Here is a 25811-nt window from a genome sequence, read left to right as displayed (position 1 = left end):
GGCCTTGACCATGTTTCCACGCACACCCACTAGGTGGCAGGGCTGCGCTTAGCAATACTCTGTTTGGTTTACTGACGGTGACACAATGGACGCCGATTGTGAACAAAGAGTGAACATTAAGTTTTGCGTTAAGCTCGGGAGAACCCCTGGTGAAATGTGGACAGTGAATACACAAGCATATGGAGGTGATGCACTGTCAAAAAGTCGTGTGTTTGAGTGGCACAAGAGGTTTCAGGAAGGCAGAGGTTCCAGTGCAAGACGATCCCAGAACTGGGCGCCTGTCTACAGCACATTCTGATGCAAATGTGGAGCGTGTAAGGCAGTTATTGCAAGAAGACCATCGTATAACTGTGTGTGTGATATCAGAAGAGCTTAATTTGAATCTTGACATGTGTCAAGATTTTTGGCGATGATTTAGGGAAACGGAAACTGAATGCAAAACTTTTCCCGCACACCCTAACAGATGACCAGAAAGAGAAAAGGCAAAGAATTTCTGCAGAACTACTGGATAGAGCTAGACGTGATCCCACATTTCCAACAAAGATTTTTGCTGGGGATGAAAGTTAGGTTACCAGTATGACCCCCCACACGAAGCGTCAAAGTGCAGAATGGCTTAGTCCTGGATCACCAGCCTCGAAGAAAGCCAAACGTCAACCTTCGAGAACAAAGACAATGTTGATTACATTCTTTGACAGTAAAGGGTTAGTTCACCACGAGTACGTTCTACCGGGTGAAACGGTGAACCAAACTCTTTGCATCGAAGTCTTGAAATGTTTGTAACAAGTAATTCGACGTCACTGCCCTTATTTGTGGCAGTCGCAGGACTGTTTCTTACTGCATGACAATGCAATACCTCACACTGCTTTATCTGTTACATAGTATCTGGCCAGACATTCTGTCACTGTCATCCCACATCCACAATATTTGCCCCACCTCTCGCCTTGCGATTTTTTCTTGTTTCCACGAGTGAAATTGCGACTGAAAGGAAAGCTTCATCAAGATATTGCAGACATCCAACGGGCTGTGACGCTTAAGCTTACAAGCATCACAGTTGAAAATTTCCCTGCTTGCTTCCAAGACCTCCAGAAATGCTGGCAATTGTGTATAGATAGCCAAGGGAGCTACTTCGACAGGAGGTAAGATCATTACTTGGTAAGTACACCTTTTGTATTTTTTAAGACCTCGGTTTTGGAACTTTTCTGACATAGGTTGTTGTAATAGATAAACAAATTGTAAGGAGGAATGCATGCATGTATCAAAACACAGTTTGGATTACAGTAAATGATTACTCCCCAGTTTCAGGCAATCCGAAACTGGGGGATGGGAGTATTCTATTGTATTCTGCTCTGTTCCATTCTAAATGAACTATAGAATCTTCACACTCTATTCAGATCTCAGCAACATCAAAGGATGTTTGATGAATTTGCATCACAGAGTGGTATACAGTGGCATTTTATTACACCCCCCCTTCTCTCAACAACCCCCATTTTTTTTGTTGTTGTTGGAGGCAGGCTGTAAGTTTTTTGAGTGGTTAACACCACAGACAAGTCGCGAACACAGCACACTGGACCGCCGTGACAAATTGCCTTTCCAGCGTTCTTGGAGCTGGAACTTGGGATATTGGTAGTATGCCTGCAAAGTTGACGTTGAGCCTGGATCTGGCGTCTCCATGCTACTGGTACTTGGCTGGACATGGTAGTAGCATAGAGTCTTGGTTTAGGCCCTTCGACGGTTTGGTCGCTGGCAGACTGTAGGCTCTGGTTGGTCGCTTGGACGGTCAGGTGTGCTGTGATTGGTTTCAGACCCATAACCAAACTCTTTGATAGTCCTGATGAATATTTGTTCTTCACTCCTGGCTACTTCATAGTTGGAGAACCTCTCACAACTATTCTGGAGCCAGACCTACGTACAGTTTCAGATTCTCATCTGTCCAGATGGCAGCTACTGTAATTCAGCAGTGCAGGAAGTACCTCTGGAAACAGTGGCCAAGGGACTGCCAGTCTCAACTCCAACAAAAGACCCAGTTGTCATTGGGAAAGGTGAACCTTCTACTTGTAAAACTAGTTCTCCTGAAGGACAACTTCCCACCTCTTGTTTGGCAAGACAGGCATTATGGTGGACACCCAAGCTGGGACTGGTGCCTTGGTCCTTGTTGCTACCATTCACACTTCCCAGGGGTCTTCACATGTGCAGTTACTAAAATTCCTCTCTTTCCTAAAGATATTCAAACTGTACATTGTGAAAATGTGTAACCATTCAATGTGCCAACCTTTCTCTTTAATAAACATTATTCATCTTCACAGTTACATATTGCTGCTTAATTTCTAATGTTAGTAATTTATTTATAAATTAGGTAGGCCGAATGTTTGGACACAATCTATACTATGGTTGTCTCAGGAGAAGTCTTGTAGATGCGGGGCAAGGAGTGCGAGGGTTAGGCATGCGAGCCAGTGTTATAACTCAAGGCCTGACAATAAATATCTGTACTGTCAGCAGTGATTCTTGCAAACTGAGGTTGTGTTGTGAAGTTTCAAAGTGGTAGTGCAATTGTGCCTTAGTTGCGTACTTACTGTAAGTACTGAATAATGAAGTGTTTAATAATGAACATGACCTAGTTGGCTGTGTGGTTAGGAGCACACACCTGTAAGCTTGCATCCAGGAGCTAGTGGGTTCAAACCCCACTGTCGGCAGCCCTGAAGATGGTTTTCCGTGGTTTCCCATATTCACACCAGATAAATGCTGGGGCTGTACCTTAAATGAAGACCATCGCAGCTTCCTTTCCATTCCTAGGCCTTCCCTATTCCATCGTCGCCATAAGACTTATCTGGTCGGTGCGCTGCAAAAAAACCAAAACAAACATGCACATGTTTCAAAGAGCTCGTACTGTCTATCACGACTAATGTTTGTAGCTTAGTATAGAATCCGTTACTCGTGCCCTACCTACAAGTGTTGTATGATCTGTCTTTTGACTTCTCGTCAGATGCAGATAGTAAGTTTGTGCACAAGTAGGTAGCACCCAGCAGAGGACAGTGTTTACTCTGCACCCTCTTTGGAAATGGACGCTATGGTCACACTAGTTGTGATTGCATGGTTTGGTGACTGGGCAGTACTAGTGTGGGTAAGCATGGGTTGAGGTTTGATGAAAGTGTGTAATGGACTAGTATAACTTGGAAATAAATCTCTAAACCCATGGGGAAATAGTGAAAATATCGACCTCGATTAGTAGGCGTTGTTGTTGTTGTTATCTACGTAGTTATGTGTAACAGGTTGTAAGTACGGACTTCATTTGCTATAAATTGTGGTCGTACCGGTTATTACTGGTGTGTTGAATGCTATGTCTTATGTAACAGAACATGCGAGTTATGTCACAATATGTCTGCTGTATTTTTTATATACAACTTTATTTAATGTAAGAACACGTAATAAATAGTATATCATTTATTATTACCTGTAAATATGATGTATAAATCTGATGTAATGTTGTGCAACACAGGGTAAGATTCTAGAACAATGCACCATTGTCACTTGAGTTTTACAGAATGTTCTATTCATTTGTACATAGGTTATTGGAGACTCGAGAAGATAGGAGAAACTATGTTGTCATACTTCTCTGGAAGCCTAGCCAGGAAAGGTATATAAAAGGCAGAGTTGAGTTTGAAGTATGTGAACTCGTATTGTGGTTTTGCCGTTGAAGTGGTTATGTTGTGTTAGTACAAGTGTTCCATAGTTGGTTGACATGCTAATGTGCACTCAGTTGAGCTCAAGATGGTGGTTCATTTGATGTGTAACTATTAATGTATACATAATTTGTAAATAAAACTGTGTACACGATTAACAGCATCTCGTGTGTGCGTCTTTGTGAATACGATAATTGTCGACCATGACAAGACATGAGAATAATTTTCAGTAGTGAATAAGAATGTAAGTGGAAATCAGAATAAAATGGAAGTGATACTGTAAAATATGTCTGTAAAACAACTTCAAGACGAACTCTCAAAACGAAATATTCCGATGAATGGCAGTAAGAGATCATTGAAGACACGGCTACAAGAAGACCTCATTAAAAATGACAGAGATTCCGAAAGGTTTTTCATCGAGGTGGACAAACAGCCGGACTCGTCTTTAGCTTAATATGACCATAATGTGTTCCAACATAATGAGCATGATACTCACTCAATAGCAAGATCTCCGAAGGTAATTCCTCGTTAGCAGAACAGATTTCACAAGTTAATTCCACCTTAACGGATCATATTTCCGACAAAATTTCGAAAGTAAATGACAAAATTTCAGACGAAATTTCATAAGTTAACTCCGCCGTAACAGAATAGATTTCCGAACAAATTTCGAAGGCTAATACAGTTTTAACCGGACAAATATCTCAAGTGTACACGCAGGTTTACAGAGTAGAACAGTGCCTAGAATCATAAATTTCAACCGTAGATAAAATTTTGCAGACCAGTTCCCAAATTAGTGACATCACCAACAAATTAACGCAGCAGATATTGGATATGAGGTCAAAACTTTGGCAGGTTAACCAGATTGATAGTACGGTAAGCCAGCAGGAAGGGGAAATCTGAAACCTAAAGGAGGAGGTGAAAATCCAGGTTTCAGACATCAAACAACAGGTTGAGGGGAGAATTCCTACCGTCGGAGGAAATTTTGGAAGCCGTATCTCTGCTGTTCAGGGGAATTTTGGGAGCTGTATTTCCGCCATTGAAGGAATGTTACAAAACCGGATTTCGACTATCAAGTAAGATGCTCAGAACATGAGAGAGACCATCCTTCACACGGTAGAAGATAGATTACTTCAAACAGGACCTAACACCACACCTTCCACCCGTCAAACCTAACTGGCAATGCAGGACACCTAGATGCGAACATGATCAAAGGGAGTCTTCCGGAATTCCACGGGAGACTGGAAGAGAATCAGCCTAGCTTCATTGAGGGATCGATAAGTCTACTAAGAAGGACTAATATACCGTAGGATATCTTCGTTCAACTCGTCACACCCCAGTTAAGGGGGCGAGCTGCTACTTGGTGTAATGACTTGAAGGGCTTGAACTTAAACTGGACTGACTTCAAGAGGGAATTCCTTGCTAGGTTTAATTCCGAAGGAGTAGAGCTCTGTGAAAAGGAAGCTACTTACTGATGCACAGCCCATCGGCATGAGAACTAGCACCGTTCGTCCTTCAGAAGTATCAGCTCTCCAAGTGGCTGCATCCTGAAGAAAACGAGGAAGAGATCCTACCAGACATCGTAGAGGCACTCCACAACAAAATAAGACCCCTAGTGTAGGTATTGCAACGAAAATCCTTTCATGATCTGTGTAGAATCATAGCCCAGTTGGAAGAACACAAGAGTAAAGTCACGGAAGAGACCAGCTCGGTTAGCAAATGCTACCAGTGTGGAGGAACGGGACACTTGAAAAAAAAAAAAAAGTCCAACTTTGACGTCGGAAAACTAGGTCTGGCCCATTCTGGATTGAAGGGGGGGGGGGGGGGGCGATGGGACCAGGAACAGGGATGCGCCTAAAGACACGACAGACAAGCAGCCCTGGACAAGTAGGAAAGGGATTGGTCAGATTATGATCAGAACAGACCAACCTCGCCCAGCTCTCATCCTGAGGATAGGCAACGAGAATTTTTCAGCCGTACTCGACAGCCAAACAAGCCACTAATTTGTATATGGGACTGTTGCCAGATTACTACTGCCTATGCTCACCATCTCGAAAGGGTAGTGGGAGCAGCGTACGGGGTAACCTATTCCAACCAAGAACAGACTAACCTAACCGCTAAATGCATGGACCTGCCTATTATAGTTAACGTTCCAGTGATTCAGAACCTAATACCCGACACATTAGGTCATGACGTTTTGGTAGAATACAAGGTGATCCTAGGCTATGCAGCTCATGGAGTCTTTTTGGGAAAAGACAGACGTCTGGGAGTCGCCTGGCATGACGGAAATCTCCGGACTCGCAATGATGTGGACGTAGACCTGTGAGATAGCGAGTTAACACATCTTCAAGCAAGTGAAGAAGAGGAGCTGGGACACGCCTTAAATGACTTTCCAGGAGTCATCACAAATAAAATAGGATGGACTACCACTGTAACGCACACCATTGAATGCAGCACTTCCTCACCCATCAAGCAACGCCCATATCCAATCAACCCGGATGAGCGCAACTTCATTATTCAGAAGATTCAAGAGATGGAAGGGCAAGGTCTCATTGAACACTCTACATCCTGTTGGGCGTCACGTATCGTCCTACAGAAGAAGGAGAAGAAGAAGAAGTATCAACCGTGTGTGGACTTCCACAATTTGAACGAGAAGACTGTTAATGGTGCCGACCCCATGCCTGACCTGAATGATTCGCTGAAACAAGTAAGTGGATCTAGGATTTTCAGCACACTGGATGTCAACTCTGGATACTGGCAAGTAGAGGTTGAGGAAAGTTCTAGGCCACTGACCGTCTTCATGACACAGAGGATTGTACCAATTTACAGTAATGCCTTTTGGACTGAAGAATGCTCCTGCAACCTTCATGCGCCTGATGGATAAGGTATTGTCAGGATATATTGGAGATTTCTGTCAAGTGTATCTCGACGACATCTTAAACCACAGCAAGAATTTTCAAGAACACCTTGTACATCCGAAGAAAGTGCTGGAACGACTGAAAATTCATGGACTGACTTGTCAACTGGAGAAGTGTCATTTTGCCCTCGAAGGAGCTGAACTCCCGTGGACCAAGCGACTAGTATGTCAGTTCCTTGGCTTGTGTGGATGGTACAGCAGCTTCGTGCCACACTTTGAAGAGAAGGCAATACCACTCACCGATCTACTCATAAGAACAGCCCGTTCTGATGGACCAGCAAGGAAGAGGCAGCATTTTAAGGCATTAAGGCTGCGATATGCAACGCTCCCGGTCTAGCCCATCCCGACCCTCAATGGAAGATGTACCTGCAGATGGATGCCAGCGACTCCAACTTAGGAGCATTGTTATTCCAGGAGATGAGTGACGTTGGAAGGGACATCATCGAGTATGCCAGCAAAAAGCTATCTTCCACTGAATGACACTACTGCCGAGAAGGAAGCCTTAGCCGTGGTGTGGGCGATGGGAAAATTCAGAGTCTATTTGGAGGGAAGGAAGTTCCAGCTGTACACTGAAAACGCAGCTTTCAAGTGGTTGAAGTCTGTCACTGGCTCAAAATCTAAACTGATGCAATGGGCTCTGTTGATCACAGAATTTGATTTCGATGTGTGTCACGTCCCAGGATCAATGAAGATTGGAACAGACAGTTTATGTAGGCACCCGGCGATGGAACCTGAAGCTATGAGCACCATTGTCAAGAGGGAATTCCCACAAAAACACCAGAGCAAACCCAGTGAACCTGTTCTTATGATCATCAAGAAGGAACTTGATCTGGGAGTAATCAAGCAATGGCAAGAACAAGACAAGCCCTGTTGGACCATGACACAGCAGATTGGGAGACAGAACACAGCGAGTAGTCTCGTTCCGTGGGAATTTAAGGTGTGCTACTAGAACTTGCAGGTTGATTTGCACCTCTGACACACCTGCAGTAGTGGTGATCTCTAGACAGCACATGACAGACATCCTCAAGAAGTTCCACGACAGCACTGAAGCCGGACGTCCAGGAGGTGAAGAGGCATATCAGTCTATCTGACGAAGTTTCTTCTTGGTCAAGATATGGAAAGACATCCTTCTTGACTCTGCGAAAGGATGCTACGTCTGCGCCTACACCAAGGCGAGCAACAGGAAGGCAGATTCCAGCCAGGGAGGAAGATGGTCGCAACGCCCTTGAGAGGTCATAGGCCGTGGACTTGATGGGTCCTTACCCTAGAACACCAAGGGGTAAAATGAGATTCCTAGTAATCACCAACCTCTTCACAAGATGGATTGAAGCCTTTCCGATACCAGAAGCCACGACGGGACGCATCAGCATTCTTCTACAGGATGAGGTATACAGCCGCTATGGTTATCCACGGTGCATTCTCTCAAAAAACGGAAGTCAGTTCACGACAAGGAAGTGGCAGCAAATGATGTCTGAATGGGGTGTGGAATGCTGGACCACGACCACCCCTGTCTACAACCCTAGGGCCAATCCAATGGAACAACGGAACCAGGAACTAAAAAGGATGCTACGGGTCTATGCTATTTCACTGAAGATGGCTCAAATGAGTCGAAACATGTTTGAATTTTATTGCTCCATCTAATTATGGAATTACGATTTGTGTAGAATAAAGAGGATACTTTTCATTTTTCCTTTGTAAAGTGATCTGTCTTGTGTAATAGAACACGCAGGGTTACGTCACGATACTTCTGCTGTGTTTTTATTAATATGACTTAATTTTAATGTAAGAACATGTAATTAATAGTATATAATTTATTATTACCTGTAAATATGATGTATACATCCAATGTAATGTTGTGCAACACAGGGTAAGATTCTGGAACAATGCACCATTGTCACTTGATTTTTACACATCGTTTTATTCATTTGTACATAGGTTATTGGAGACTCGAGGAGATACGAGAAACCATGTTGTTACATGTAACTATTCTCATGTTTAAACCCGTATTGAAATTTGCTGTAATTTGCATATAAATTTTTACTATTTATTTTCTATTTCACCCATTCAGTTCAATTGATTTTGTGTTGTTAGAAATTAGTTTTACTACAACACTACATTAAAAGGGACATGTTGCGCTTGGTTTCAGAGCATCCTGAGCCTTTGTAACTTATCTCAAGGTTAAGACCTGTCATTGTTAATTTGCTTATAACTAATTTGTATTTAATTATGATTCTAAAAGCTAAGTGGTAAAATATGTGAACATAGGCATTTGTAAACACAATGGACAGTTTCACAATTTAAAGTGACAGTGCTAAAATTAGGATAAAGTGCGGCCAGTATCCAGTATTCGGGAGATAGTAGGTCCGAACCCCACTATCGGCAGCCCTGAAAATGGTTTTCCGTGGTTTCCCATTTTCACACCAGGCAAATGCTGGGGCTGTACCTTAATAAAGGCCACGGCCGCTTCCTTCCCACTCCTAGCGCTTTCCTGTCCCATCGTCGCCATAAGACCTATCTGTGTCGGTGCGACGTAAAACAACTAGCAAAAAAAACAAACAAAAAAAATTAGGATAGACATTGATTCTAATAACACTGACGTCCAAAACACAGCAATTTCCTCACAGTAATAAGATTTGGCTAAAAGTCCCAAGTTCTTGGTTTAAAAAAAAAAAATGTTAGTTGACTTTTTGTATTGTATACATTAAAATTTGAGTCATAAATCCTGTTAAAACTCATTAGTATCTAAAGCTTAAAGTATTAATATGCGTGTCAAGGAGGTTGGAAATATTCTGCATCATGTGTTGGTTTGAGGTATGCTTCTGTAATTTATTAATTGTAAACAGTAAAGTGCAACTTGTTGGTAGTTTCCTTGAACTTGTGATTTGACGAGCAGAATTTACATTGGAAACGGTTCATTTTTATAAGAGCTTTGTCAAAAGGGACATCAATCTGAAAATGTTCATATATTATCCTTTTTCACAATCTTTAAGTGATGGTGCGTCTGTAACAAAGGAAATTACATGATAATGTTGTGTGTTGTTATGCTTTCACAGTGATTGTACTGGTGTGCTTCACTTACCCCTTTGACTGCTACTATAATGCCTCGCAGTGCTTGTTACATGATGGTGATTGCTTGCTTTCATGTTTCTACTTCTTGTGTTATACGTGTGAAGAAGCTGTTGTAAAGGGGGAGTAGGGGACTTAAGGGAAGAAACAGTAGGCGGGGCGAAGTGAAGAAACAATAGGTGGGGCATTAGATGTTGGCGTATCGTGTGGAGAGGAGTCTTTATGCTTTGTCAGTGCGTTTTTTCGCCTACTATCAAAGGCTGAGGATGCTCGGAGACCGAGCGAAACATGTCCCTTTTAATGTAGTGTTGTAGTAAAACTAATTTCTTACAACACAAATTCAATTTTATTGAATAGGTAGAATAGAAAAATAAATAATAAAAATTTATATGCAAATTAAACCATGTTTGCCGGGCTCAGTGGCTCAGACGGTTAAGGTGCTGGCCTTCTAACCCCAACTTGGCAGGTTCGATCCTGGCTCAGTCCGGTGGTATTTGAAGGTGCTCAAATACGACAGCCTCGTGTCAGTGTATTTACTTTTGTCCATTGACAATTATTAGATGAATGGTTTTGTTCAGTCTATTTTGAAATAGTTTTCCTTTCTTGTCTATTAATATTCTGCCTGGTAAATTAATTTGAAAACATCAATTGTTCTACACAGCAAAGGAATATCACAACTAGACGCGGCACAAGAAAAATAAACGCATTGATTCATAATCAATTGCAAACGCCAGTTTTTAAAAAAATGATCCATTAAGTGTGATTTGTTGCAAACTTTTTGCCAACCTTCAGTAAGGTTAACGACGTTTCTTTCCCGAGTGACATTCCCACCCAGAAATGTAACAGCGGCAAACTGCCTTCGCACGATGCTCGTGGTGTACAAAATTTCTCTGTTTAGAATATTTCTAAGTTCGGTATCGTTCATGGATCATTATTATAAGAATGAATTTATAAAACCTTGTAATCCCCGAAAAATAGCACACACATATAGGCCTATATATAACAAATATATAACACTTACTGTGAAACTCATTTGTAATTTTACTCTCAACATAACACCTTTTATGTACTAACTAGATAAGAAACATTCGTGTAGTAATCAGCATTAGACTTAAGTAGATAAATGAAACAAAAAACAATTTATCAGGATTTGAACACGGGACACAGGAGTTTTAAGCCGCAGCAATAGACGCTGCACCACCCTGTCAAACTTGTTATGCTCTGAAAGGCACGTGAAGCAAGATGGAAACATTGACTGTCATTTTCTTGCATCGTCGCCATAAGACATATCTGTGTCGGTGCGACGTAAAGCCATAGCAAAAAAAAAAAAAAAATCTTGCTAATGGTAGTTCTACGGATAAGCTGAAACACGTGTTCGCTTATTATGACCCCTCTTTCTCTGAGCAAAGTTTCTGGGAAATCGAGTTGTTACACTTGGCGGGTTCCCTTCGTGAGTGGAGTGGAGTGGGGTAAGAATGATGCATGATCATGGGGCATAGACATGCTTGATAAGGCAGTGATTGTTTAAATTGGGGAAATATATTTGAGTTATCTGCTTGAGGTATGAATAGTTATTAAATTAATTTCGTAATGGTCCACCTTTTCATGACTATAGTACTATATAATAATTATGTGATCACAGGTCAATACGCATCAAAACCATGAAGTTTATATCCTATGATAAGGTATGAATGTAACATACTGTTAATGTAGTAGCAATATTTACAGAGAATTAGGATTTTTCACTTGTTTATTGCTTTCCATTACTTACAGAAAATATTAGTAGCTTATTCTGGCTAGCACAGCATGGAGGATTATAATAAACCAGCCTGTATGTGATTGAAGAAACAACAGTTAATTTCAGAATCTTCTACAGAATGCTCTTCAATATGTTGATAGAAGAGGTGATACTTGCATTCAAACTTAAATAAATAAATAAATAAATAAATAAATAAATAATTCTAATTGCCATTTGTTATAAATTGATCTCCCAAATGATAAATGTTTATACATTTGGTAATGAACAGAAATAAAAAGTATGTTACATCAAAGGAATTTTATATCAGTTCAGTTTCCAGTATTTTCCTAGATTAATCAGTTTCTAGATCATTCCTCAAACATGAAATAGAAAAAGTATGGATATTTTTCACCAGTTGCAGAAGTCACGCCGGCCACGTGGTGTAGGGGTAGCGTGCCTGCCTCTTACCGGGAGACCCCCGTTTGTGATTCCCGGCCAGGTCGGGGATATTTACCTGAATCTGAGGGCTGGTTCAAGGTCCACTCAGCCTACGTGATAAAAATTGAGGAGCTATCTGACAGTGAGATAGCGGCCCCGGTCTTGGAAGCCAAGAATAACGGCCGAGAGGATTAGTTGTACTGACCACATGACACCTCGTAATCTGCAGGCCTTCGGGCTGAGCAGCGGTCGCTTGGTAGGCCGAGGGCCGTCAAGGGCTGTAGTGCCATGGGGGGTTAGAGAAATCACTATCTGAAAATGTGCATTTTGGTTCTGTGTAAAATACAATACCATAGTCTGCTTGGGAGATGTTAACTTAATTATTTTTGAATTGTTATCCTATCTTTGAAACTTTTCTTTTCCCCCCATGCTGCGCATGCGTGCGCACGTACACACCCCACTTTTTGTGCAGTATTGACACTCATTTATCTTGAGGGTTTTCTTGTCATTCGTAGGTCTGCAAAACTTGTAATTATTCTCTTTTCCTATTCTAACTACTGGACTCTGCAGCAGAAGGCCTTCGCTTTCAGCATTTTAGTAGAATTACTTTTCATAATCAAAGCATGTCGATTAGTGTGAAATAATAATAGTAAATTCATTCTCGTATAGTTCTCTGCTTTGCAAAATGCTTCATGTTTTATATGTTTTAAACAAATATTTGTGTAACTGTTTCAGTTTGCTGAACGCGAGTAAGTACGTGGGGAAGCCGAAGAGATACCCTTTGTCTGCCTCGGCAATTTCGACAATTACAAATGACAACCAGGTAAAGACCTACATGGATAACAGCAATGGGGTTAGAAATGCCAGTTACAATAAGGTAAGAGCTAGAAAATGCCTTGCATATCTGTTAGACTAGATTTGGTAGCAGCTCTATCTCAAGTGTGTATGAATTGGTGACGTTAATTCCTCTAATGCTTGCAGTTTGGGTACAGTTTGTTATATGCATGATTTACTACTGTTAACTTACTGTCTGTATTTCAGGGCCCAAACTTTATTTAGGTACCTGTTACCCTGCCCCCCCCCCGCTTTCTCATTCTCACTCTCTCTCTCTCTCTCTCTCTCTCATGTTTAATGATTAAGGTTTACAGTGGGTGAGTGATTTTTCTTGGTAACTTATATTGTCACTCCTACTAACAGTGGCGTTTTTGAAGTCTGGAGATTCATTACAAGATATTAGAATCATTCCGTATTGATTGGTTTTCACTTTACAATAAATAAATTTGTTTTGTAAAGTCTGGCGATTGAATTGTAGGTATAAAATTTATTGTGTTTGTAATTTTAAAAATTCTTCTTCTACCACTTTTCCAACACGTGCGGGATCGTGGATGTGAACTGTGTTGCACATGTGGATTTGGCCCTGTTTTACGGCCGGATGCCCTTCCTGACGCCAACCCTGTATAGAGGGATGTAATCACTACTGCATGTTTCTTTGGTGGTTGGTAGTGTGGAGTGTTGTCTGAATATGAAGAGGAGTGTGTTGGGACAGACTCTGGGTGTTGTGAGCCAGAAGAATTAGAGGCGATTAAAATCCCCAAACTGACTGGGAATCGAACCCAAGGCCCTCTGAACCGAAGGTCCAGTATGCTGACCATTCAGTCAACAAGTCGGACTAATATCTCCCTTAATTATAAGTATTATTAAGGCTTTAGTAAACAATATTTCCCACCATTTCCTGTACATTTTTTTTTTTTTTCAAACAACGTAGAATCCAAACATGTCTCAGTTCTAGATGAGACTTCTTCGGTAAAGAGAGGGAGGAGTGATAGCTGTCAGGGATGCTTTCATCTCGACCAGACTTCTTGCCAGATTCATTCAGATATTTGAGTTCGTAGCGTATGTTTAAATACAGCTGAGAGAGTTTGCTGAAGGTTTTACATTTGCACCCCCTGTGGGTGGGAACGCAGACAAAGAATGCACCCATGGTATCCCCTGCCTGTAAGAGGCAACTAAAAGGGGCGACCTAGGCGATGATATGGATTGCCGTTTGGTATAGTGTGTTGGACGCCCTGTGGTTGGAAGGGGCTGAATATGTTCACAGGTAATCCCTGCCTGTCATAGAAGGTGACTAAAAGGGTCATGTGGCCATTGTCCCCTCTTTATTTTTTATTGTTTTTTGAAGGATAGTTGTAGTAATAATAATAATAATAATAATAATAATAATAATAATAATAATAATAATAATAATAATAATAATGTTATTCGCTTTACATCCCACTAACTACTCTTTTACGGTTTTCGGAGACGCTGAGGTGCCGGAATTTAGTCCTGCAGGAGTTCTTTTACATGCCAGTAAATCTATCGACACGAGGCTGACATATTTGAGCACCTTCAAATACCACCGGACTGAGCCACGGTCGAACCTGCCAAGTTGGGGTCAGAAGGCCAGTGCCTTAACTGTCTGAGCCACTCAGCCCGGCAGGTTAGTTGTAGACCGATTCCAAATTGTTGATATGGGTTCTGCTCTGAGATGGACTTCTTAAGTGTGCGGTTACGCCTGACAGCCCGCTTGTGACTACCCAGCGATCGGCGGGTGGGAACGTCATATATCCTTGCAGTAGTATCCACCTGACAACACAAGTCCCCGCACAGCCGAATGCCAGGGCATATTATTATTTATTGTTTTTATTTTTTTCTGTATATTTACTGCTCTGTGCACGCTATAGGGTACATACTATTGCGGGTGACTGGAGGAAGGGAGACCTAGTGCTTAATGCCTCAGTCATCCCATATTAGGCATCGTCCAACGTCGGACCCAGGGCAATCCCTGCTACGACCAGATGGGTATTACCTTGGCTGGTTGGTTCGGCTACAGAGACCCTTGATTGGGGTGGGTGGCATTTGGGGAGGATGATTTCGGGCATGGCTTTGAAACGTCTTAGACCTGCTCAAGGTGGTCCCCCAACAATGTCTTTAAATTGTGATTTCTTGAGGTGTTCAACACCCTGGAAACAAGCACAGCGTGAAGGAATGGGATCCAGCTTCCCTAGGTTTCTGGTTGCTACCAGAACTGATGGGAGTGACTTCAAGCTGGTAAAGTCTATTTTGTTTAGCAGGCACATAGGTGTCTACGGAGAACTGGAAGACCTGAAGAAAATGCGCAACGGTAGTTTGTTGTTTAAGATGCGCACTGCCTTGCAAGCTGATCTGTTGCTCAAGTTCGATCACTTTGGCAATATTCCCGTCAAAGTGGAATAGCACAAGAACTCAAATCTTGTTCGTGGAGTTATCTTCCACCATGATCTCATTTTGAACATTGACGAAGAGTTGATGGGAAGACATGAAGCACCGTGGCATAACACGTGTCCAGTGCATTACGCGCAAAATCAACGACGAGGACGTTGCCACAGGTGTGTTCATTTTCTCCTTCAAATTGCCATTGTTACCAGAAAAAGTCAAGGTAACAACCTATCGCTGTGATGTAAGGCCGTACGTCCCGCCTACCATGCTCTGCTATCAATGCCAGAGGTTCAGGCACATGATATCTCATTGCTCAAATCATTCTGTATGTGGTACATGTGGCGGAGGAGTGCTCAACTCCGTACGGGTGCACTAACTGCCCTGATATCCACTCTCCCCAAGATCTGAACTGTCCGGTATATCTCGGTGAGAAGAAGATCCAGGAGATCAAGACCCTGGATGGTCTTTCCTACCAGGAAGCGCACCGTAAGTTCATTGCTAGGAATGCACCTGTTAAGACGGTTGGACTAGACGAAGATAGCGCTGAGTCTTCCAGGTTCATCGTTGATATTGTCTAAACCTTTTGCGATCGCTGTGTCCAAGGTGGGTGTTACTCCTGCGAGCACAGCTGCAAAGAGTAAAAGCTCGAAGGGGGGAGGGGCCGGGGACCACCCCACCTTCGACCACAAGGAAGTCTGTGCCGGCTGGGACTTCTAAGCCGGCGTAGCAGGGGGAAGTCCAAGTCTCTCCGCCCCCACCCACCCGTCAGAGGTCGGTGAAAGCCGTACCCGAGCCAGTGGAGGCAGCATCGTCGTCGTTGATTAGGGCTGGGAAACTATCTCCCAGCCCATCTAAACATGAAAAGGCAGAGATGAGGAACACCCTTACCAGGCGCTCTAGCGCTTATCCTGCGAAGGGAAAATCCTGCCCTCCAACTGGAGTGTATGAGTCTGCGCCACCAGGTACGCCTGCTCCAAAACCTGTGTGCCCGCCTTGTATGGAGACATCCAGCCTTCGGACAGTGTCAAAAGTTCTGGGCGTCGGTCCCACAATCTCTCGATGACAGGATGGACGTTGAGCTTTCATCTACCTCTACGGATGTAGATGTTGATATTGCTAGTGTTCAAGTTTAAGAGCATCTTTTGCTCATAACGTAACACTCTCTTTTAGTCCACACTATGGCACTGTTACAGTGCAACTGTAACGGTTATGACAGGCATCTTTCTGAGCTATGCCAGCTTGTTAATGAGTTCACAGGGAGTATAGTCTGTATTCAGGGAACAAACCTCACATCAGGTCATCATAGGGTCTTGAGAAATTTCAGACTATACTCGACAGAACTATATTATACCCACTAGGCGTTCGGTGGCATGGGTATTTTTGTTCGTTCTGATACGTATAGCGAAGAGGGCTCCTAAGAACCCCTCTGGAAGCAGTTGCGATACATGTACCACTGCCTGTCATAGCAACAGTGTGTAATGTTTATTTTCCACCAGGCCAGCCTCTTAACATAAACGATGTCACTGATCTTATAGATCAGCTGGCACCTCCCTTCCTCTTATTGGACGATTTTAATGCCCATCAACCCATATGGGGCTCTGAAACGCCATGCCCCAGGGGAAGGGAGTTGGAAACATTAGTAACAGAGCTGCATTTATGTATTTTGGACACAGGTGAACCAACTCATTTCATTGTACATTACGCACATACTCTCGCATAGATGCAAGTCTATGCAGTCGAACATTAGTTCCGCTGTTTCGGTGGAATACACATGATGATCTCTGTGACTCTTACTTTGTTGAAACAAAAATCCGTCGAGGCTCCTCCTCGATGGATTCTTAAACATGCTGATTGACCAAAGTTGACATCACTAGCTGTCTTTACGACGAGACCAGGCAGACCATAGATGGCAAAATAACTTGCATACCACAAGTTATACTTGCTGCTGCTGAGGAGACTATTCCCTCCTTTTCAGGGACTACTCGCCGAAAACTTGTTCCTTGGTGGAACAAGGAAATTGCAGCAGCTATCAAAGAACACTCTCGCGCGCATAAACGTTATCATAAGCAGCCTGCTGTGGCCAACTTGGTTACATTTAAAAAACTCCATGCTAAGGCATGAGTTCTTATTCGACAAAGTAACAGAACTTCGAGGGAGAGATATGCGTTGTCTGCAACGTCACATACTCCATCTCAAGTGTGGACTAAACTTCGACGTGTTTCTGGTATCCAAGGATCATCTTCTGTACTGGAAATTTCCATTGCAGGCAGTATAGTCACTGAACCACTCTTGTTTGCCAACCTTCTAGTCAGTCATTTCGCGGATGTGTCTGGCTTTGGGAATTACCATCGCGATTTCCTTGCTCTGAACCGGGATGCAGAACGTCTTCACCTTAGTTTTGCCACTCAAGCTTCAGAGGACTATAATATGACCTTCATGGAGTAGGAACTCCGCAGTGCCTTGACGCTTTGCAAGGAAATGTCTCCTGGGCCAGACAATGTACATAACCAGATGTTGAAACACGTTAGTGAGGATAGTCTATTATATCTCCTTCGTGTATTCTACCGAATCTGATAGAGGGCGAGGTTCTGTCTCAGTGGTGAGAGGGCATAGTGATTCCCGTCCTCAAGCCTGACAAAAATCCTAAGTATGCAGGAATTTACAGACCTGTTTGTCTTACTGTTTGTGTAAGCTATTTGAGAGGATGGTAAATAGCCGACCTGTGTGGTGTCTGGAGAACCAAGGACTTTTGTCCATGTACCAGTATTGTTTTCGATTCGCTCGCTTGACCACTGACCACTTGGTACACCTGGAGAGTTCTATCCAGGATGCATTTCTCTGCAAACAGCATTTCGTGGCTGTTTTCTTTGACTTAAAAGAGGCCTATGACACCACATGGTGATACGGTGTCCTTTCAGTCCTGCATCAGTGGAGATTTTGAGGTAACTTGCAGGTATTTATTGCCAAGTTTTTGTCCCTCCGTCTATTCCGTGTCCAAATAGGGAGGGCATATTTGCAATACCACGTTCAAGAAAATGGGAGTCCCACAGGGATTGGTTCTTAGTGTCACTCTTTCCGTGATTGCCATAAATGGTATTGTTGCTGCTGCTGGTTCAGCAGTAATACCGTCGCTATATGTGGACGATTTTGCTCTGCATTATAGCTCGCGTAGTATGGCAGTCGCAGAGCAACAATTACAGCAAGCTATTAGGAGAGTGGAACAATGGACTTTAGAACATGGTTTTGAACTGCAGAGACCTCTGTTGTCCACTTTTGCCGGCAGCGAACTCTTCACTCACATCCTGAGCTTTATTTGGGAAATGTCACTATTCCCATAGTTGACACAGATTTCTTGGGCTCCTTTTCAATAGCAAATTATCGTTGGAGCCATATGTGCTGCAGTTAAAAATGCAATGCACCAAGAAGTTAAATATCTTGAAGTTTCTTAGCAATACTAGTTGTGGGGCTGACCGGACGGTGCTCCTACGATTTTATAGGGCACATATTTTATCCCGGTTAGACTATGGCAGTGCAGCATATGGATCAGGAAGGTATAGCATCCTTGCGAAACGGAATAGCATCCACCACAGCGGGGTTAGGTTGGCGACGGGAGCTTTTCATACAAGCCCCATTGCTAGCCTGCTTTCTGAATTTGGTGTGCCGCCTTTACACCTGAGGCGCCAGCAAATGTTTCTGACCTATGCTGCAAATTTGCGACAGATGCCACTTCACCCAGGCTATCCTTGCATATTCCACAATGAAAACAGTCGGCTGTACATTGCTTATCCTCGAGCAACGAGGCCGCCTGGATTACGCTTGGATAGCAGTCGCAGATAGTTTGATGTACCTTCGGTTTCCTGCTTTGTCAGACAACCAAATGGTGTACCTCCGTGGATAATACGACAACCTGAAATAATCCCTGATCTGCACACTGGCCCTAAAGAGAATGCGGACTCTTCGATTTATCAGGGGCTCTTCCTGTCCGTTGTTGGCTGGTATCCAGGTTCACTCGTCGTTTACATGGATGGTTTGAGGACTTAAACGAAAGTGGGCTGTGCGTTTCTTGTCGACAATGATAGGTTTCTTTTTTGCTCTCCCGGAAACCTGTAGTGTGTGCACAGCAGAGCTCTGCGGTACACACTGTCCGATAAGCGCCGACACTTTCTTTTGTGTACTGACTCCTTGAGCTCGCTACAGTTCATTGATACCTGTTTCCCTCGGCACCCTCTGGTGCAGCGGATCCAGGACCTGCTGGCCGGGTGTTTGGATGCCGGCACCAGAATCACGTTTATCTGGCTCCCAAGCCACATGGGTGTAGAGGGAAACGAGTTAGCAGATAGGCCTAAGGCTGCCAAGGAGGCACTTAAACTGTCCCCGTTGCCTTACAAGGTTCCAGCAAGTGATATTTGCTCTCAGCTGAGGCACTTGGTTATGTCTCATTGGGAGATGGAGTGGCCTGCCACTCCATTTCCAAATAAGCTGATAGCGATAAAAGGTTCAACAAAGGTATGGAGGACTTCCCTTCAGGCTTCTCAGAGAGAAGCAGTGATAATTATGTCGTCTTCGGATCGGCCACGGTATAGTAACGCACTCCTATTTACTGAAAAGGGAACCCCCGCTGGTGTGTACTCGCGGCGATCATCTTACTGTAGTACACATCCTTACGGAGTGTGTAGACCTGGTCGATCTGCGCCGTATGCTAAAACTCCAGAGTACCATCTCCTTCACCCTGCGAGATGACGAGCAGTCAGCAGACCTCATCATCCGTTTTATGAGATATAATGGTCTTCTGTATCGTGTGTAATAATGTCCTTTGGCTTAGTGTATTTGTGTTAACTATGCTTTTATCCCATTTACTCTATTTTAGTTCGTGTTTGCGTATTTTAATATATTATTTTAACTTATAACATGAATTATATATATCTGTACTTCCAGGTAATGCCTTATTTTATTGTTACTTGTATTTTTTTATAATTTTTTCAGAAAATAAGGCCCCATTCACAATGCAAACGTAACCGTAAACTTAAAGACGTAACGCAACCGTAAAATTAACGTAAAATTTGTGGTATTCACAATGGAGGAACGTAACATTAACGTAAAGAGTACACAGCAGCCAATCAAAACACTGCCATATTATTTAGTACGGAAGTCAGGTTTTGGGCTATCTCGCAGTTTTATATTTCAATACCTCGATGGAATCAAACAACGTGGTAGCGGAATCCATATTACTTCAAACATCTATTGCTTTGTTCCTGGGAGCTGTGTAGGCCTACGGTACCTGAAAAGGCGATCTAAACAACGGTGCAGAAAATGGGTTCATCCCTTGAATCAACGAAGGTTATCTCAGGGCGATTTCGGTAATAAACTGTAAGAAATGACCCTCATCAGTTCGTTTTGGACATGCGGATGAAACCTGAACTGTTTGCCTTTCTTACGATTTGCTTCCCGTTTTGTAATAAAAAGAAATGTAAGGTCTCCTTTACTGACATCTATGACCCTATCTATCACACCCCGATGAGATGTTTGGATCTACCGGTATTTGTTTGGATGATATCGTTTCCGTAAACTAGTAGTCCATCATAATGTTAAGAAATATACAGGGACACTGTTTTATTTATGACAGGGATTGTCTCTCATCCGTTTGTCAGCGCTGCGAGCTTGTCTGCTGCCATTTATTGTCAGATTTCATTACTACAGGATATTAATTTCCACCTATTATTTTTCGGTACAGCGTATTTGTAATTTTTTTCCTTTTATCATACATAGCCTATACACAAAGATTATTTTGAAAGAGAATTACAAGTGTTTCGCTGAAAGAAGTCATTATATCATGCACAACACACAATGTTTACCTCTGCTCTGATTGGCTGGTTCTTAAAGTTAAAGTAAAATTAACCGCAAGAGCTTGGAGTTTGCAATCCCTTAATTTTACGGACTCGCAGTTAAGTTTACGTCGGCGCATTGTGAATGGATCCATTAGATAAGATTGCCGCTAACTTCTAAGTTAACGTTAATTTTAAGTTTACGTTACGTTACGTTTGCATTGTGAATGGGGCTTAAGGCATTGCAAATTAGATCCACTGATTGTTTTAAGCTCATAATCATATTTCATCAGCATTTATTTTAAACTCTAGTCGGTGGATACATTTTAAAATTTTAAGTATCATATCATGTCGACCATATTGTACCATTAGGGGCCGATGACCTTAGATGTTAAGCCCCTTTAAACAACATCATCATCTTTGTCGTCGTCGTCATCATCATCCATCATCATGATCGTTTTACATTTGCAGTACTGGATTTTATTGCTTACTGAATTGAGCCAGTGTGTTCACTGGCTTGCTCGTACAGAGAGATTTCCTGTCAGTGATGAGTACAACAGCTCATGTATTAATAATATACACTGACTGACAGAGCAAATGCAACACCAAGAAGGAGTGGTCAGAACTTTATGCCAATTGCAGGGTAGACTGATGTCACTGAGGTATGCTCATGATGTGAAATGCGCCGCTGTGCTGCGCACGTAGCGAACGATAAATGGGACACGGCGTTGGCGAATGGCCCACTTCGTACCGTGATTTCTCAGCCGACAGTCATTGTAGAACGTGTTGTCGTGTGCCACAGGACACGTGTATAGCTAAGAATGCCAGGCCGCTGTCAACAGAGGCATTTCCAGCAGACAGATGACTTTACGAGGGGTATGGTGATCGGGCTGAGAAGGGCAGGTTGGTCGCTTCGTCAAATCGCAGCCGATACCCATAGGGATGTGTCCACGGTGCAGCGCCTGTGGCGAAGATGGTTGGCACAGGGACATGTGGCACGTGCGAGGGGTCCAGGCGCAGCCCGAGTGACGTCAGCACGCGAGGATCGGCGCATCCGCCGCCAAGCGGTGGCAGCCCCGCACGCCACGTCAACCGCCATTCTTCAGCATGTGCAAGACACCCTGGCTGTTCCAATATTGACCAGAACAATTTCCCGTCGATTGGTTGAAGGAGGCCTGCACTCCCGGCGTCCGCTCAGAAGACTACCATTGACTCCACAGCATAGACATGCACACCTGGCATGGTGCCGGGCTAGAGCGACTTGGATGAGGGAATGGCGGAACGTCGTGTTCTCCGATGAGTCACGCTTCTGTTCTGTCAGTGATAGTCACCGCAGACGAGTGTGGCGTCGGCGTGGAGAAAGGTCAAATCCGGCAGTAACTGTGGAGCGCCCTACCGCTAGACAACGCGGCATCATGGTTTGGTGCGCTATTGCGTATGATTCCACGTCACCTCTAGTGCGTATTCAAGGCACGTTAAATGCCCACCCCTACGTGCAGCATGTGCTGCGGCCGGTGGCACTCCCGTACCTTCAGGGGCTGCCCAACGCTCTGTTTCAGCAGGATAATGCCCGCCCACACACTGCTCGCATCTCCCAACAGGCTCTACGAGGTGTACAGATGCTTCCGTGGCCAGCGTACTCTCCGGATCTCTCACCAATCGAACACGTGTGGGATCTCATTGGACGCCGTTTGCAAACTCTGCCCCAGCCTCGTACGGACGACCAACTGTGGCAAATGGTTGACAGAGAATGGAGAACCATCCCTCAGGACACCATCCGCACTCTTATTGACTCTGTACCTCGACGTGTTTCTGCGTGCATCGCCGCTCGCGGTGGTCCTACATCCTACTGAGTCGATGCCGTGCGCATTGTGTAACCTGCATATCGGTTTGAAATAAACATCAATTATTCGTCCGTGCCGTCTCTGTTTTTTCCCCAACTTTCATCCCTTTCGAACCACTCCTCCTTGGTGTTGCATTTGCTCTGTCAGTCAGTGTAATACAAACACAAATCTGGTGCATACTAGGATTTTCTTTGCAAGTCTTTTTGTCCTATTTGAATCATCTAGTCATCTAGTATTTTTACAACTCGTATATTGTTCAGTAAACTAAATTTTATGTAGGTGGGTTTTTTGTTTTCTTAAGCTGATACCTAGCAAAGTGTTATTTGAATGTCTTCCGCATCCTGGCAGGCCTCTTAAAGCTTATATCTTCAAGCTGCATACATATGGTAACACTTTTATAACTTCAGTACTACCGTTAGTTTTTTCATACAAAATAAATACCTCATATACTTAATAAATACTTCATATTTTATGGATCAAACATGTTTTCATATGTGGTAAGTAGGTTTTTCCCTGTGCAGTAGTTGTTGAAATGGGAAATTGTGCTGATAGCGATAAAAGGTTCAACAAAGGTATGGAAGACTTCCCTTCAGGCATTATTTTATTGTTACCTGTATTTTTTAAAATAATTTTTTCAGAAAATACACACATTTCTTCCCTAATTTCATATTTTGCATGAACTCTCCATTTTTCTGTTTATAACTCGCTTTTCTTATTTCTGGGAGGTACAATAACCATTTTGTGGACTCATAGACCACCCTGTGGATGGTTTGCTGGGTCTGTCTTGGAAGCTTTTTCCAGTAGCACAAGTGGTGGGGGGTATTACAGCCATCATCAGTCCCACTCTCCTGCCTTCCTTTCTCTTCACGTAATTTCCTTTGTTGTTTTCTGTACAGAATCTAGTGAGAAGTCTTTGAATCGGTAGTTCTTGTACCTGTCACTTGTTATACTTCAGTTTTGTATGTCTATTTCCGACAAGAAAAATTCTTTGTTTGAGATTTCCAGGACCATTGTTAATAGTGAAGCAACACACACACACACACACACACACACACACACACACACACACACACACACACACACACACACTCTCTCTCTCTCTCTTTCTCTCTCTCTTTCTCTCTCTCTCTCTCTCTCTCTCATATGGATTGATTATAATCCCCAGTCCCTTCTGGTCTCATTATTAATCTCTAATTAGTCTTCTCACTTTCTTCTTCTTTTCATAGAACTACAGACAACACAGCATGCATTCTGCACAACTTTGTCCTCAAATAAACTGAATACTTGCTTGCTTCCAGTTAATCTTGTGAAATGGGGAGGAGGAGGAGTAGTGGTGGTAGTGAATACCTTACATGCTGCAGTGATGGTAATAATTGGTATTGTAAAGGGAAGTATAACAATATCTGTGACATTACACACTACAGTAAAACCTCATTAAAACGTTTCTGCGGGGGACATGGAAAGAGAACATACTATTGAATACACGAATGAAAAACTATCCAGCAGGGATATGTAAACACTTGATATGTTTCTTCTGTCATGCGTGAATTTTACATCATGTGTATACAGTTTCTTCTTTCTTTCTTGCGAACCGGCCAAACTTAGGACCACGCCAATACCACTTCACTTCCTTCTAATCATCCCTTCTTCCTTCCTCTTTCTCCACAGTGCCTTCATTCTTTCAGAATGTTGCGCTCTTCTCTCTTCAGTCCATCTTCCCCCTCTGCGGTCTTTCTTTTCTTCAACCAGAACTTTTATGTTGGAAAGTCTTTTCCTGAATTGGTCTTTATCACGACATTCTTCATCTGCATGTATACAGTTTATTAATGAAGACAAAATTAAAATCCACGATGTGGACTGACATCTGCATCTTTCAGCAGTGGTGTGTATGTTGAAGCTCATAACTTCGAGTTATGACTTGAGTCGATCAGAACAAATCAAAATATTGTAGCATTCAACATCATAGGCAATATATTTCATATTAATCCGTATTGAAGAGCAATGTAGTCTAAAGGTTTCCACCTATTCAGTACTGCTTGTTGTAACCTTAAAAACTTTGATTTTGACTGATGATGGTCTCTGGTAAGACCGAAACTAGTTTCAACAAATATATGTGACTGTTTTAAGGTTACAGCAAACAGTATTGACTAGATTGATAACTTTAGCTTTTGTTTTACTGCATTTAAGATGGCGGTCAAAGTTATTCACTTGCACACGACTCTTTCAAGTATCTGGCCTTCTGACCCTAACTTGGCAGGTTGATCCTGGCTCAGTCCGGTGGTATTTAAACGTGCTGAAATACGTTAGCCTCGTGTCTGTAGATTTACTGGCACATAAAATAACTCCAGGACAAATTCTGGCACCTCGGCGTCTACAAAAATCGTAAAAATTTAATTGGTGGGACGTAAAGCCAATAACATTATTCTTCTTCTTTATAGTATCCATAACTGTGCTACCACAAGAAAATATGCACCACGCTAGTCAACTTCGCATAGTTATGTTGTGAGTCCGTAGGTAGATTTTGGCAGATGATACACAAAAATACATTCTCAAATACTAAATTTTAAGTTAAAAAGAAAAGAAGACACGTTTCTTAAAATACAGTATTATACAATTTACATTAGTCATTTTTCTATTAAACACACAGCTCATCCTTAATAAATTTATATTATTTACAAAATTCTACTCATATCTTCTGTACTTACACACATATAGTATGTGAAATCACTTCAAAAAATACTATACAATTGCTATAAGATTTAAATGTACATTGCTTTTTTTTAAAAAAAAAAACATTTTTGTACTTAATGTGCTTAACGACCGGGGGCCTATTCCACAAAAGTATGGTCTTGTACATTACAAGTTACTAGTGTGGGTTCTTGTAATGTATGGAGTTGTACATTTCTGTTCCACAAAAGATTGATAGTCTCTTGTATATTACCAGTGAATTGTTACAAGTTTTACAAGTGACGACATATCAATAAACATACTACGTCATAGCATGAATCAGCTGTTTATCTTCGTATTCCATTCGTTGAATTAGGTTATGCTTGCCTCATTTATCGTAATATCGTA

At 42.6% G+C, this 25811-nt stretch overlaps 1 protein-coding gene across 4 annotated transcripts in view; it reads left to right on the top strand.

The window, feature by feature from the left end:
• Window positions 1-25811, top strand: part of Zdhhc8 (zinc finger DHHC-type containing 8) — a 297113-nt gene that overhangs the window by 165422 nt on the left and 105880 nt on the right. For all 4 annotated transcript variants that reach the window (XM_067141524.2, XM_068226294.1, XM_068226293.1 and 1 more), the window contains one exon: window positions 12569-12710. In XM_067141524.2, the coding sequence (XP_066997625.1) occupies window positions 12569-12710 (142 nt within the window). The remainder of the gene's footprint in view (window positions 1-12568; window positions 12711-25811) is intronic.

Source organism: Anabrus simplex, chromosome 2 (assembly GCF_040414725.1).
Source record: "Anabrus simplex isolate iqAnaSimp1 chromosome 2, ASM4041472v1, whole genome shotgun sequence".
In the NCBI taxonomy this organism is placed as follows: domain Eukaryota; kingdom Metazoa; phylum Arthropoda; class Insecta; order Orthoptera; family Tettigoniidae; genus Anabrus; species Anabrus simplex.
Note: the sequence above shows the minus strand (reverse complement) of the source record. Positions and strands in the feature narration are given on the sequence as shown.